Below are 14,115 nucleotides of genomic sequence, written 5' to 3' on the forward strand. Positions count from 1 at the left end.
TGTCTTCTGTGTCTCCTTCCTCGTCCCCCTCCGATCCTCCTTCCCATCCTCTTCCTCCATCTATCGGCTCTCCCCGCCGCCTGTCGGTGCGGGCGGATGTCCATCGCTCTCCTAACGGCCGTCGTGTGTGCTCTCGTTCGGCTTCTCCTGTTGAGACACTGGAATCCGTTGCCCGGTACGTAGTTGCTGGGACACCGGTCTCTTTTAAGTCAGAAGCGTAAGCCTGGCTCCTCTCCTTCCTCTTCCCCGGCGGGTAAGAAGGCTTCGCTTTCTTCCTCAGCTCCTCCTTCTGGCTCTGTTGCTCCTTCCACTCCCGTTTCAGTGCTTGCGCCCCCTGTTCCTGCTATGGAGGTTTCTTTGGCCCCTGCTTCCCTTTCGGTTGCTGCTCTTGCTGGGGTGCTCTCCTCTCTTTCTACTCCCCCTCTTCCTGCTGCTGTCCTTGACTGCTCCTCTCCGTTGTCTCCTCCTCCTCCTCCTCCTCCTCCGGACCCTGCCCGCCCACCTCTGATCTGTTCTCCCGTTTCCTTCCCTCCGTCTTTGCTCAGTTTACCCATGCCCCCTAACCCTGACTTTGCTGACCCTGATCCCGACCCTGATATTCTTTAACGTGCTCTGTTGGTCTTTCGCCTTTGTTTCTTCCTTGTTCTCTGTTTTTGTCCTTTCTCTTCTCGTCGTTGTCCATTCTTCAATGGAACGTTCGAGGTTATTACGCCAATTTCCTCGAACTCCAACTTCTGGTTTCGCGGTTTTCGCCCCTTTGTGTCTGTCTCCAGGAGCCGATGCTTGGTGCTCGTCCTGGTCGTTTTCGTGGCTATTCCTTTCTCTCCCCCCCCCCCAGCCATTGCTGGGGCTTCTAATTCTTCTGCTCTCTTGATTCGGGCTGATGTTCCCTTTGTTCCTTTACTTTTTCCTTCGCCTCTCCATTGTTCTGCTGCTCGTATCTCTGTGGGGAAATGGTACACAGTTTGTTCCATTTATCTCCCCCCGAGTGTCCCGCTCTCTCTTCCTGATTTGAAACACCTCCTAGACTCCTTGCCGGAGCCTGTGCTCCTGCTGGGTGACTTCAATTGTCGTCATTCTCTTTGGGGTGACGTTCTGACGAATACCCGGGGTCGCCTCCTTGAGCCGTTTCTCCTCTCTTCTTCCCTGTCTCTTCTGAATTCTGGTGAGCCCACTCATTTGGACTCTCGAACTCGCACCCTTTCTTGTCTTGATCTTTCTCTCTGCTCTTCTTCTCTTTACTTAGATTTCACATGGCAGGTTCTTGATGACCTCCATGGAAGTGATCATTTCCCCATCCTTGTTTCCTTTTTCTCTTTTCGCCCTTCCCTCTCTTTCCCTAGATGGCAGTTTGCTAAGGCGGACTGGACCCTGTTTTCCCTCAGTGCTACTCTCTCTGACCTCTCCCTTCTGCCCCTCTCTCGCGCTCTCCTCCTTTTTCATGACACTGTCTTCGACGCTGCCCTCCGCTCTATTCCTCGCTCTTCCTCTCGGGGTCCACGGAAGTGCGTTCCCTGGTGGAATGCGGACTGTGCTCGGGCTGTCCGCTGTAAGCGTGCAGCCTGGAAGAAGCACCGCCGTAGGCAGACGACCGATTCTTTTCTTTTCTTTCGGAAAGCGAGTGCGGTGGCCCGTAGGGCCATCCGTACGGCTAAACGTGAATGTTGGGCTTCTTATGTCTCGACAATTACGTCCGAAACCCCTCTGGCCCAGATCTGGAAGCGTATCCGCAAGATAGCGGGTAAGTTCGTTCCCGATGTTTCACCGGTCCTTCACCTCCATGATACTCTTGTGGCGGACCCGTTGCAGGTCGCTTCTGAACTGGGTTCCCACTTTTCTTCTGTTAGCTCTGGTCTTCATCTTCCCCAATCTTTCCTTCTTCGTAAACCTGTCCTTGAGTCTCGTCCTTTAGATTTCTGCACTCATCTTCAGCTTCCCTATAATGATCCCTTCTCTCTCTCTGAACTTCGTTCTGCCCTGGCCCTCTGCGGTTCTACGGCGGCGGGCTCCGATGGTATTCATTATGAGATGCTTCGCCATCTCCCTCCGAGCACGTCTCAGTATTTACTGAGTCTGTATAATCGGATCTGGGAGTCGTCGTCAGTCCCTGAGGACTGGCTCGATGCCGTTGTCCTCCCTGTTCGCAAACCAGGGTCTCTGGGTACTTCCCCTAAGGACTTTCGCCCTATTGCTCTCACAAGTTGTGTCTGCAAACTCTTTGAACGTATGGTTAACGTTCGTCTGATGTGGTTCCTGGAACACCATCACCTCCTCTCCCCTTCTCAATTTGGTTTCCGCAAGTGCCGCAGCACGACAGATGTCCTGGTGAACTTGGAGGTCTATATACGTACTGCTTTTGCTGCGAAGACCTCCGTTGTTGCCGTCCTTTTTGACCTAGAAAAGGCTTACGACACCACTTGGCGTTATCATATCCTATCTCAACTTCATTCTTTTGGCCTTCGTGGTCATCTCCCTCTCTTTCTCCGCAGCTTCCTCTCTCGTCGTTCCTTTCGGGTGCGCCTTGGTACCGCTCTCTCTCCCCCTTTTCAGCAATACGAAGGTGTGCCCCAGGGTAGTGTTCTGAGCACTACTCTTTTTCTGGTTGCCCTCAATGGTCTTCTTTCCTCTCTTCCTTCTGGTGTCTTCTCCGCTCTCTATGTCGATGATCTTACCCTTTGTTGTCAGGGTGATGATTCGCCTCTCCTTCAACGCCGGCTTCAACTTGCGATTGATGCCGTGTCGTCTTGGGCCACAGGTCATGGCTTCAAGTTCTCTACTTCTAAGACTTGTGCCATGACTTTTACGCGGAAACGGGTTGTTCTTCGTCCCTCTTTGTCACTTTATGGTCATCCCCTTGAATACAAAGATTCCGCGAAGCTTTTGGGGTTATTCCTTGACACTCATTTGTCTTGGTCTCCCCATATCTCTTACCTCCGTGTTGAGTGCTCTAAGTCCCTTACCCTCCTTCGGGTCTTGTCCCATACTTCTTGGGGGGCAGATAGGCGCACTCTCCTTGCTTTACATTCCTCTCTCGTCCTGTCTAAGCTCGATTATGGTTGCCCTGCTTACTCGTCTGCTTCTCCTTCTACTCTTCGCCGTCTTGATGCTTTGCACCATACTGGGTTGCGCCTCAGTTCTGGTGCCTTTCGTTCGACTCCCGTCCTTAGCTTGTATGTTGACACTGGCTTCCTGTCTCTCCAGGACCGCCGTGATCGCTACTGTCTTCGGTATCTTGCGCGGTCCTTGCAACATCCTTCCTCTCGTCTCTGTCGTGCTTTAACTTTTACCCCTCCTGCGGTTCCTGTTCCTCTTCACCACCTCCCTCTTTCTGTCCGGTTATCTCGCCTGCAGGATTCTCTTTCCGTTCGTATTTCTGATGTTTCTCCTCGTGTTGTTCCTTCTTTGCCCCCGTGGAGGGTCCCTCTTCCGCGGTTTTGTACATCCTTGACTCGCATCACTAAAGCTTTTACCCCTCCTACAGTTCTCAAACGCCTTTTCCTCGAGCACTTTTCTTCTCACTCCCGCTCCGTTTCTGTCTTCACCGATGGGTCTAAGTCAGCGGACGGTGTTGGCTACTCTGTTGTTTTTCCTGATCGCACTTATATGTGTCGCTTGCCTCCGGAGACTAGCATCTTTACAGCGGAACTTTATGCTATTCTCTATGCTCTTCGTCTCCTGCTTTCTCGTTGTCAGTCTTCCTTTGTGGTTGTTGTTGACTCTCGTAGTGCCCTCATGGCTCTCGGGTGCTTTAATCCAGTTCATCCGGTAGTTGTCGAGATCCAGCATTGGCTGTTTCTCGTTCACAGTAAATTTAAGTCGGTTGAGTTTTGTTGGGTTCCCAGCCATATTGGCGTGTCTTTAAATGAGCGTGCGGATGCTGCCGCTAAGGAAGCTGTCCGCTCTTGTCCCATCTCTCGTAAAGGCATTCCGTATTCCGACTTTTACCCGGTTATCCATTCCTCAGTCCTTACCCGTTGGCAGGCTTCTTGGTTGTCTGTTACTGGTAACAAGCTACGTACTCTTAAATGTTGTGTTTCCTCGTGGCCGTCCTCCTTCCACCGTAACCGGCGGTGGGAAACAGCTCTAGCGAAGTTGCGTATTGGCCATACTCGCTTAACCCATGGTCACTTGATGGAGCGCCGCCCTGCTCCTTATTGTCCTAGTTGCATTGTCCCTCTTACGGTCGTGCATGTCCTTCTTGAATGTCCTGACTTCCAGGACGAGCGTGTGTCTTGCTTTCCGACCGCCCCTCGCGGTCACCTGTCCCTCGATAGAATTCTTGGTGACTCGGATACTTTTGATATCGTTCGCCTTATGCGTTTTTGTTCTCGTATTGGCATCCTTGGTGATATTTAGCGCCCTCTGATTATTTTGCGTATTTGATGGTGCTACATAGCCTTCCCGGTTTGGTGCCTTCTTTTGATAATTACTTACTTACTTACTTGCTAAAGTGAAATTTTTCATCGTACCATAAATATTGATCATATGTACTGCAACATTTCTTAGTCAACACATTCAGTCCTAACCAGTCTCTTGTAGATTCCATCGTGTTGGTGAGGCCATGGTTTGGTCCTCCAGACACGTGGAATAATACCAGCATAGTCTCATTGTTCCATCCCATGTTACACCAGGAGACTTTTCTAATTATCTTTATCACCAGTGAATACTCTCTAGAACTGGGGGAGTACCTGGAAAATTTATCTAAAAGGGAAATCCCTAGAACATTTATATCTAAGTGCAGAATGGAGCACAGTGACTCTTGTCTCCACCACTATGCTTTTTATGCAAAGCAGTTAAAGAAAAATCACAGCAACGCTACTAAGTACATCATACAGCAACGCTGTTATAAAATATCATGCCTAAACTCTCAACAAGAGTTATCGAGTCTGGCACACTGTCACAGGCAAGCAAATAAGTATATTGAGGTTATTTTGGTATATAATTGGCCGATTGTATGCTTGTGTGATTTCAATATTCTATAAGTCTGTCTGTCGGTTATAAAGCGAGGCAACGCCTCATATCTCGGCAAGTTTATTAATATAGTAGCGCAGCAGTAGAATCTCCAAGCACTAGACCTTGTGAGTGTCCATTGTGAGAAAATTCAGTTGCAATAAGTAAACACTACCTCATAAGTGTCCATGGTGTTGGAAGAGATTCAGTCAAGCTGACTGTACCTAATATAATTTAATATAAATACATTGAATAATATAAATTAAGTTAACAATTGCTTGCTTAGTTATATTTTATCATACAAGTTCATTTAATTTAATATTTCTTTTACTTAGTAACAATACTTAGACTACATTTAAAATCAATTATAACTTTTACAATTTAAATTTAGTATAAAAATGTACTGGCTGTTAATTGTTATGGTGCTAGGCTAGACTATGTACATGTTTAAATCTGATTTAAACAGAGCCAGTGTTCAGTTATATAACTGAATTTATTAAATCTTATCCTTTTATAAGATACAAGCTGATGCGAGATACCTTTTGGCAGGTGGACTGTGGATCTTCAATCAACCTATCAACTAATTTATTCACCCACCTGACCCTTACAGCCCACAATCTCATTAGGAAAAGAAGAGCTAGGATTTACCACCCTAGCTAGAGATTTTAGTTGAATTAATTTGCAGACTAATTTTCAATTTAGTTCAGTACAAGTCCCTGGTAGTCTCCTCTCATATCAATCCCTGCAGGTTTTTCCCACACTTACTCCCCTGGCATAACATGGGATGGGACAACGAGACTATGCTGGTATTATTCCACCTGTCTGGAGAACCAAATCATGGCCTCGCCAGCACTGAATGTAATTTACAGGAGACTGGTTAGGACGGAATATGTTGACTAAAGGTTGCAGTACATATGGTAAACATTTATGGTACGATAAAAAATTTCACTTTAGCAAGCTAAAATAGAAGGACATGGCTAAGTAGTACAGGTGGTTTTAAGACTCGGTAAATAAGTAAAGTTGCACAGGGACGCTAGTTGCCACAGTGAGACAACAGTCAAACAGTCATTGTCAATGATACAGAAATCAAAGACGTGGCGAAAACGAGGTCAGATTCCAACAGCCTGAGAACCAGAAGATTTCCTCAGTGAGGAGAAAATCTTACAGGTAAAATACTGCACACAAGAATTTTTGTTCACTTCCCTGCAACAGTCTTGAGGGGATCACTAACCCAACCATAATTTTCAACTTCACCCCAATCCCTTCCACCCCACCATCTATGACAAGATGGATGCACAATGGGGAATAGACACTTTCCATGCACGAGAAATTAACTGGTGGCAAGAAAGATTAGCTTAACACTTCTGTACCATCACATCAAGCAAGAGATTGGGGCAAGAGCTTTATCCTCCTCCAACCCCCCGCCCCTGTTCACACCTGGCTGATGAAGGCACATTTGAGAGACTAAGGCGACTGCATCAGGCAGAGTCAAACCAAACGGCTGTTAAGGTCTGCTCTGTTATACACTCTTCCTTTATCAGAGTTTCAACACTTAATGTTAAGTTATTTTATCTAATAAAACCAAGTTCATAAGAATTGCCCTAAAATTCAGGATTTTACTCTCGTTACCTTTAAACCATTGGCATCAGTAAAAAAACAGGTCTAGTAAAAATTTAATAGTACTTTCAGAAATCTGTCCAGCCTAAAGAATAAAAATCAACCAAAGTCTTTGTCATAACCTAATACCTATAGATAGCATTAAAAAAATTAAAAAAAAAAAAAATAAAATCAACATGCTGTTATTGTCTCCACCCGCTAGGCTAAAAGAGCCAAGCAAATCAAGGCGTTCCTCGGCACCATTAAAAAATTACGCAATTTTGTTTTTTCTCCCCGTGGGTCCCCAAGTATACCTACGTATACCTATGTATACAAGGCATCGTCCGCAGGGTTTTGGTTGGTAGCTAGTCTAAGCGCTGGCTACTCTTCGCTGGTGATGACGTGGCCACACACCCGACATCTCTCGGGCTTCCAGCACAGGGACAGCAGCCCGCACATGTTGAAGCTCCGGGACACGTTACCTATCTAGAGAAAGATTAAGAGATATTAAGACCAAGTCATTAAGCGTTATGGCAAAATTAAAACTTAATTTTGTTAAATTTGAACCATCTTAAATAGATAACAAAGAAAGATTTTCCATTATAGGTATTAGAATTAATAATGTTGAAATTTGGCCAAGAACCTTGCCTTGCAATTAGGGCATGTCCCCGTCTTAGGGACTGCGGAGGTGGCAGCAGTAGCAGCATCAGAGTCAACAGCAGCCAAGATAAATCCACCAGCTGTATTACGACGACCTGAGTACAGATCTTTGGCAGAAACGTAGGCTTCAGCATTTGAGTAGTTATCAGGAAGAAGTGCACCTGCATATTCATTAACAGGTTCATTACCAATAGGACGGTAATAGAGGGGTCTGGTAACCTTTACTGGAGGTTTTAGCCGAATGGGTTTAGCATCCGGGAAAGCGCCAGAAAGAAGCTGGCAGTCCTTTGCTGGAAGTCAAAAGGTTTATTAGTTCACAGGTTAAAAGTAAAGAGTTAAAGTGGAGAGACTAACTAGCAACGTATACTTACAACGGCCATATGCAGCTCTGCGTTCTGCTACAGAAGGGATTTCTTCTACTGTAAAATAATGGTCGGATACTAACATTAAAATCTTTCTATAAATATACAGGCGTAAATATTTTTCCATCCTTACACTAATAATAATAGTTTTTGATAAATTACACTTTATTGTGAATGTAATAAGGTTAACCTTAACGCTTAAAAATTCAAAAAAAGATTAAGACTTGAAAAGTCCAAATAAGCTGGACTTTGAAAGTTATACATAATTACCACGTACGTTCTTAAGTAACGAACGTCAGCAAACATGGAAACTATAACCAACGAAATACAAATAATATACACAACTAACGTTCGTGTTCCTCCCACATTGTCCCAAGTGTTACTCTGAGAGAAGCAATGTCTGGATCAGAAAACGAACACGCTCACGAGAACACAACCAGGTCATCTGTCAGCTTCTGACCGGCTCTTCCCCAAGTAAACGTCTGAAGCTTCGAAGTAGATGTCGAACGATTCTCAAGTGATTCGTAAAAAGTAAATGCACTTGAGCAGTTTGCTTCGTTTTGCTGATGGTTTAAACGACAGGTTAAAGATTCACTGAGAGTGTTTCATACCGAAAACCAAAACCCATTTATATATTTCGTCAAATGTATATACTGTCTGTGTTATTAGGTGAACATCTTAAGTGATATGAACTCTTGGCCAGGTAAGATAATTTTCAGGTAAAAGCATCCAATAATTATGAAGATATTATAAGCAAAAATTGTTTTAATGCTTTACGAATCACATGGGAATTGTTCGGTGGCTGCCTCGAGGCTTCACACAAGTTTACTTGGGGCAGGAGTCGGCCAGCAGTTGGCAGAGCACTCTACTTCCTTACTCAGGCTGTACCTTCTTATTGATGCAGACGTTGTTTTCGGTAATAACCATGAGCGACGTTCAAGGTTTGTGATTTATGGTTTGACTAAGTTGTGGTATTTAAGAGTTTACGATTTTTTTTTTCATAACTCTGAATTTTAAGTGATAAGGTTTTTATGGGAAGAATGTGTTTAATCTTTCTCGATTACTTACCAATTTTTTTTTTAAGTTCAACAATTTTCATGTTATACTAGTTTGGCAGAGATATTTGATCTATTAACTTTATCTTGAAAACTGACGCTTGTCTAAGGTTGTAGCAAAAACGGCTTTTATGTTTTGTAAGTGTAATTTCTTCACTACAGAAACTACCAACCCTCCCGTTGCTGCTGGTTCTGACCATGTACCGAGGCGTGAGGCTCCACGGGCGGGGCGCTCAATCCCCCTCTACTCCCTCCCTAGGAGAGGGACATGTCCTAGTTGTAAGGTGAGGTTTTTCACTATGCATACCTGAAATGGTAGGCTGTAATTTTTTTTTCTGAAACACCGTTAAATATGCATTCTGGTTTCCAACAATATTAGTCCTACTTCCTAATGATATTTAATACTGTTGCTAATATCTCTGCAATAATTTTCTTTAGATTGGGGACTTGTCCCGGGACTACAACCTGTGGCGCAGGTGTTCGGTTCTTCCGCTCTTGCCGGACTGCCTGCTAGACTGTTGCTTCAGCCAGGAGCAACGTTGTCCCATATGTGAATACGTGGCTCCTGTTCAGTAGTGGACCTTGACTGACCCGAGGGTGGCTTCCCAAATGAAGTAATATTTACTTCATGGGGCCCATAGGGACCCGAGGGGCGAAAAAAATAAAATTTTAATAGACAGTATTTTAGAATGCGGGACTTAATGCTGGAAATTACCAGCCCTTCATAAAATTTTAAATTTTTTAAGTGACTTATTTTGGTCGAAGTGGATTTCTAATATACTTTATTAAAATTTATCATACATTTTTTCTCCCGAACGCTAATGCGAACACCTAAAGCTTGAGGCGGAAAGCTTTAATGTTGATCATATATTTTAGTTTATTTGAAACTAAAGTGCAAAGTTTCTCTAGATTTCGGGTCTTAAATACAAATAGAGTGTTGACAACCTATGAATCCTTTGATCAAGGTTTCATAACCTATATCTACGGAGGATCTCTTAAGGAAGCTCCTTCAATTACGGCTTAGGCAGGGAATAACTGATCAGTACTCCTCGCACTGAAGAATCCTATACTCCTGCTGGAGGATCGACGTATAAAACTAGTCTTTAAGGAGTTGCTATCCTTGGTGATATTTAGCGCCCTCTAATTATTCGGCACATTTGATGGTGCTACATAGCCTTCCCGGTTTGGTGCCCTCTTAATTACTTTTAAGGAGTTGCTAGTAATTTTAAAATTGCAACCATCCAGGTGGCTTCGTACAGGATCTTGTGTTCTCTTCCTTTTCTTCGAACGTAATAAGCTCGTGCGACGTCATGCGGAAGTTCCGCATTACTAAGCTGCACTAATTACACTATACTTTACCCAGTTCGTGTATTTGATGCCAAGCGCTCCCTAGTAAGGACTAATTCGGCCTACATTTATCATTAACTTTTCCCTTAAACTCTCCACTCGGTAAATTTAACAGTTCAAAAGTACCATACTGGGATACGCCTCTGCTCTAGTGCCTCTTCGCTTGTCTCCTACCAAGTGCTTGTAATGTTGAAACAAGCGTACTGTCTACAGGATTGTTACTGTCTTCGCAGACCTTGCATGGTTTCTGAAACTTTTGGCTTATGCTTTGAAGATTACCCCTCGGGTAGTTCCTGTTCCCTGCTGTCGCTTTACCTGTAAGTCTCTTGAAAAATTCACTCTAGGTCCACTTGCTGTTTTCTTGTTCAAACAGTCACCATAGAGGGTCAAACTTGCAAAGTTTTGTAAGCGCCTATTCACATGGTAACAGCTTCAACTTGCATCCTGTCTTAAATTTTTTTGTGCTCCATTTGTCCTATGCAGATGGGTTTAAGTTTTCAGGTGTTGTCTTCACTGACTAAACCTACATCTGCCACCTGACCCCCGGGCTAGCTGGGTAGGAATCTGAATGCCAGCGGTGTCAGGAATAACATCCTACAGTCAGGGTTAAGGTAACGGCACTCTCAAAGGTAACCTATCCTTTTACCCTTCCTCCTCCCATGGTAAGACACTCGGAACATGCTCAACTTGTGGGCACTTTATGAAACCCTGCCATGAACTTTGTCCAAATTGCGTTGTGGAACTTTGACGAAAGCAAGATACGATAATCGGCTTCTCAGGACGATGGTATCTTTACGTTTCTAATGGTAAATTAACCCTTGATTGAATTCGAACCTTGTATCGCTCGCTTAGTGTTTTTATCTAATGGCATCCTTATGGAGATGGAGCAAAGGTGGACAACTGCCTCAATGGTCAGTGTCCAGACTTTCAGCCCCTCCCCCCCCCAACTTTCCTGTAACCAGGGCCACCGATCATGGCTTCAAGTTCTCTACTTCTAAGACTTGTGCTATGACTTTTACGCGGAAACGGGTTGTTCTTCGTCCCTCTTTGTCACTTTATGGTCATCCCCTTGAATACAAAGATTCCGCGAAGCTTTTGGGGTTATTCCTAGACACTCGTTTGTCTTGGTCTCCCCATATCTCTTACCTCCGTGTTGAGTGCTCTAAGGCCCTTACCCTCCTTCGGGTCTTGTCCCATACTTCTTGGGGTCAGATGGGCGCGCACTCCTTGCTTTACATTCCTCTCTTGTCCTGTCTAAGCTCGATTATGGTTGCCCTGCTTACTCGTCTGCTTCTCCTATTACTCTTCGCCGTCTTGATGCTTTGCACCATAATGGGTTGCGCCTGAGTTCTGGTGCCTTTCGTTCGACTCCCATCCTTAGCTTGTATGTTGACACTGGCTTCCTGTCTCTCCAGGACCGCCGTGATCGCTACTGTCTTCGCTATCTTGCGCGGTCCTTGCAACATCCTTCCTCTCGCCTCTGTCGTGCTTTAACTTTTACCCCTCCTGCGGTTCCTGTTCCTCTTCACCACCTCCCTCTTTGTCCGGTTATCTCGCCTACAGGATTCTCTTTCCGTTCGTATTTCTGATGTTTCTCCTCGTATTGTTCCTTCTTTGCCCCCGTGGAGGGTCCCTCTTCCGCGGTTTTGTACATCCTTGACCCGTATCACTAAAGCTTTTACCCCTCCTACGGTTCTAAAACGCCTTTTCCTCGAGCACTTTTCTTCTCACTCCCGCTCCGTTTCTGTCTTCACCGATGGGTCTAAGTCAGCGGACGGTGTTGGCTACTCTGTTGTTTTTCCTGATCGCACTTATATGTGTCGCTTGCCTCCGGAGACTAGCATCTTTACAGCGGAACTTTATGCTATTCTCTATGCTCTTCGTCTCCTGCTTTCTCGTTGTCAGTCTTCCTTTGTAGTTGTTGTTGACTCGTAGTGCCCTCATGGCTCTCGGGTCCTTTAATCCGGTTCATCCAGTAGTTGTCGAGATCCAGCATTGGCTGTTTCTTGTTCACAGTAAATTTAAGTCGGTTGAGTTTTGTTGGGTTCCCAGCCATATTGGTGTGTCTTTAAATGAGCGTGCGGATGCTGCCGCCAAGGAAGCTGTCCGCTCTTGTCCCATCTCTCGTAAAGGCATTCCGTATTCCGACTTTTACCCGGTTATCCATTCCTCAGTCCTTACCCGTTGGCAGGCTTCTTGGTTGTCTGTTACTGGTAACAAGCTATGTACTCTTAAATGTTGTGTTTCCTCGTGGCCGTCCTCCTTCCACCGTAACCGGCAGTGGGAAACAGCTCAGGCGAGGTTGCGTATTGGCCATACTCGCTTAACCCATGGTCACTTGCTGGAGCGCCGCCCTGCTCCTTATTGTCCTAGTTTCATTGTCTCTCTTACGGTCGTGCATGTCCTTCTTGAATGTCCTGACTTCCAGGACGAGCGTGTCTTGCTTTCCGACCGCCCCTCGCGTTCACCTGTCCCTCGATGGAATTCTTGGCGACTCGGTTACTTTTGATATCGTTCGCCTTTTGCGTTTTTGTTCTCGTATTGGCATCCTTGGTGATATTTAGCGCCCTCTGATTATTTTGCGTATTTGATGGTGCTACATAGCCTTCCCGGTTTGGTGCCTTCTTTTGATAATTACTTACTTTACCGTGACATTTAAGTAACTTATATGGTAATAAAGATATAACAATGGACCTGAAAAAGGGGCTTTATTAGCCGGCAATCTTAGTGAGGGAACCCCCTCCCCGCTCAGCTCGTTGTCGCCGTGTGGGGGCTTAGTGGGCGGCTGCCGGAGTGTGATGCTCCTTGGGACAGTCCTCTGTCCTTTTCTAGCCTTGTGCTCCTGCTGCCGTCCTCTCCAATTCTGCTGGGCATCTTTTCCTTTTCCTTCTGTTTCCTTTTTTCTCCCCCCTCTTCTCCTATCTGCTTGCCGTTTCCTGCCGACCTTTTGCTCGTTCTGGTTCTTCCCTTGGACTTCTTCTATTTTGACGCCCGGGTGCTTGAGGAGGCATACTCTTGCACCCGTAGAACTGCAGTACCCGACGTAGAGAGCGAGGGGAACCTTTTATTGTCAATCCCCACTTCGTCACTGAACCCGATCTCGACGGACTGTCGGTTTCTTAAGGTGGCGTTTGTGGGGCGTATACTCACGACGCACCCCTAGGAGGCCCCGACAAGATCGGCGATAGCTTCTTGTTGGGTGTCCTGCCTCTAATTGTGGCTCCATGGTGGGTGTGGGGGCACATTCGTGAGTGAATTCTTCTTTCGTCAAGATGATAACCCCTGCTTCGGCTTCTTCTGGTTTACCTTCTCAGGCTCGTGGGGTGGGCGACCAAGCCCCCGAGTCGGTCCGTATTGGAAGACCGGGCTCTGTAGCCTCCGCTGCATTGGGCCCCGACCTTGCTCCTCCTTTGGCCTCTCTGACTCCTTCCTCTGGCTCCCCTCCCTCCTCTGTGGTTGGGTCGAGCCCCAAGCCCCTAGTGGTGACTACCTTGTCCCCTGGCGCGGCTCCTTCTCTGGTTATAACTACTGCACCTTTTAACCCCTCTCTCTCTGGGGGTTCTCACCGCCGTCCTCGTCACGGCCGCCCTCGCTCGATTCCTTCCAGTTCTGCTACCTATCAAGCCTCGTTTGGTCCCGCTTCGTGGGACAAATATTTTGATCTCCTCCCTCTTGATTCTGCGCCTCCTGACGATTTCTCCCTCCATCGACATCTCATTGATTCCGTAGATGCCTCCATTACTTTCAACCCCACTCGTCTCGGTACACGTGTCGTTGCTGCTCCTTCTCTGGATGCTGCTTCCCGCTTGGCTGCCTTATCCTGCCTTGGCGAGACCCCCGTTCGGGTCTCGAAGAACGCTCAGTTGAATGCCAGTGTTGGCACTATTTTGCTCCCGCCCCATGTTGCGACCGGTGTTCGGGACCTGCGCGACTGCCACGACGATATTCGACATATCCTCTCTGCCCAGGGCCATTCTATTCTCCAGGTGGACACGTTTACTCGTCCCCCTCGTGGTAGTCGCCGTCAACCCCTCCGGGTTGTGAAGATTACCTTTGATGGTAGGACCCTTCCACCCTCTGTCATTCTTGCTGGTGCTAGATGCTCTGTCCAGGAGTACATTCCTTCTCCTCGGCTCTGCAACAAG

General features: G+C 46.3%; 1 protein-coding gene and 1 long non-coding RNA gene across 6 annotated transcripts; one reads left to right on the forward strand and one right to left on the reverse strand.

The window, feature by feature from the left end:
* Positions 1-6,611: 6,611 nt before the first annotated feature.
* On the reverse strand, positions 6,612-8,682 carry LOC123747327 (uncharacterized). Of its 5 annotated transcripts, none has more exons than XR_011227963.1 (4): positions 7,846-7,861; positions 7,578-7,625; positions 7,195-7,496; positions 6,612-7,032 (listed from the first exon to the last, which is right to left on the reverse strand). XR_011227963.1 is itself a non-coding variant. In XM_069321552.1 (4 exons), the coding sequence occupies exons 1-4, from the start codon at positions 8,665-8,667 to the stop codon at positions 6,928-6,930; spliced, it is 486 nt and encodes a 161-aa protein (XP_069177653.1). In that variant the 5' UTR covers positions 8,668-8,682; the 3' UTR covers positions 6,612-6,927. The 5 variants fall into 5 exon arrangements, 4 of the variants coding, with proteins under 4 accessions (XP_069177653.1, XP_045585403.1, XP_069177654.1 ...); XM_069321552.1 differs by lacking the exon at positions 7,846-7,861 and adding an exon at positions 8,637-8,682; XM_045729447.2 differs by lacking the exon at positions 7,846-7,861 and adding an exon at positions 7,918-8,017.
* LOC123747331 (uncharacterized) lies at positions 8,085-9,418 on the forward strand. Its single transcript, XR_011227964.1, has 5 exons — positions 8,085-8,099; positions 8,238-8,271; positions 8,407-8,509; positions 8,786-8,907; positions 9,062-9,418. It is a non-coding gene; the product is annotated as an uncharacterized lncRNA (long non-coding RNA).
* Positions 9,419-14,115: the final 4,697 nt, after the last annotated feature.

The sequence above is a fragment of the Procambarus clarkii genome, chromosome 10 (genome assembly GCF_040958095.1).
Source record: "Procambarus clarkii isolate CNS0578487 chromosome 10, FALCON_Pclarkii_2.0, whole genome shotgun sequence".
Taxonomy (NCBI): Eukaryota; Metazoa; Arthropoda; class Malacostraca; order Decapoda; family Cambaridae; genus Procambarus; species Procambarus clarkii.

Coding starts and splice junctions, on each gene's coding strand:
- LOC123747327 (XM_069321552.1), bottom strand. CDS start 8,667: ATGAAAATTGTTGAACTTAAAAAAAAAATTG. Junction 7,626..8,636: donor TGAACTTAAAAAAAAAATTG/GTAAGTAATCGA, acceptor ATTATTTTACAG/TAGAAGAAATCCCTTCTGTA. Junction 7,033..7,194: donor GGACATGCCCTAATTGCAAG/GCAAGGTTCTTG, acceptor ATCTTTCTCTAG/ATAGGTAACGTGTCCCGGAG.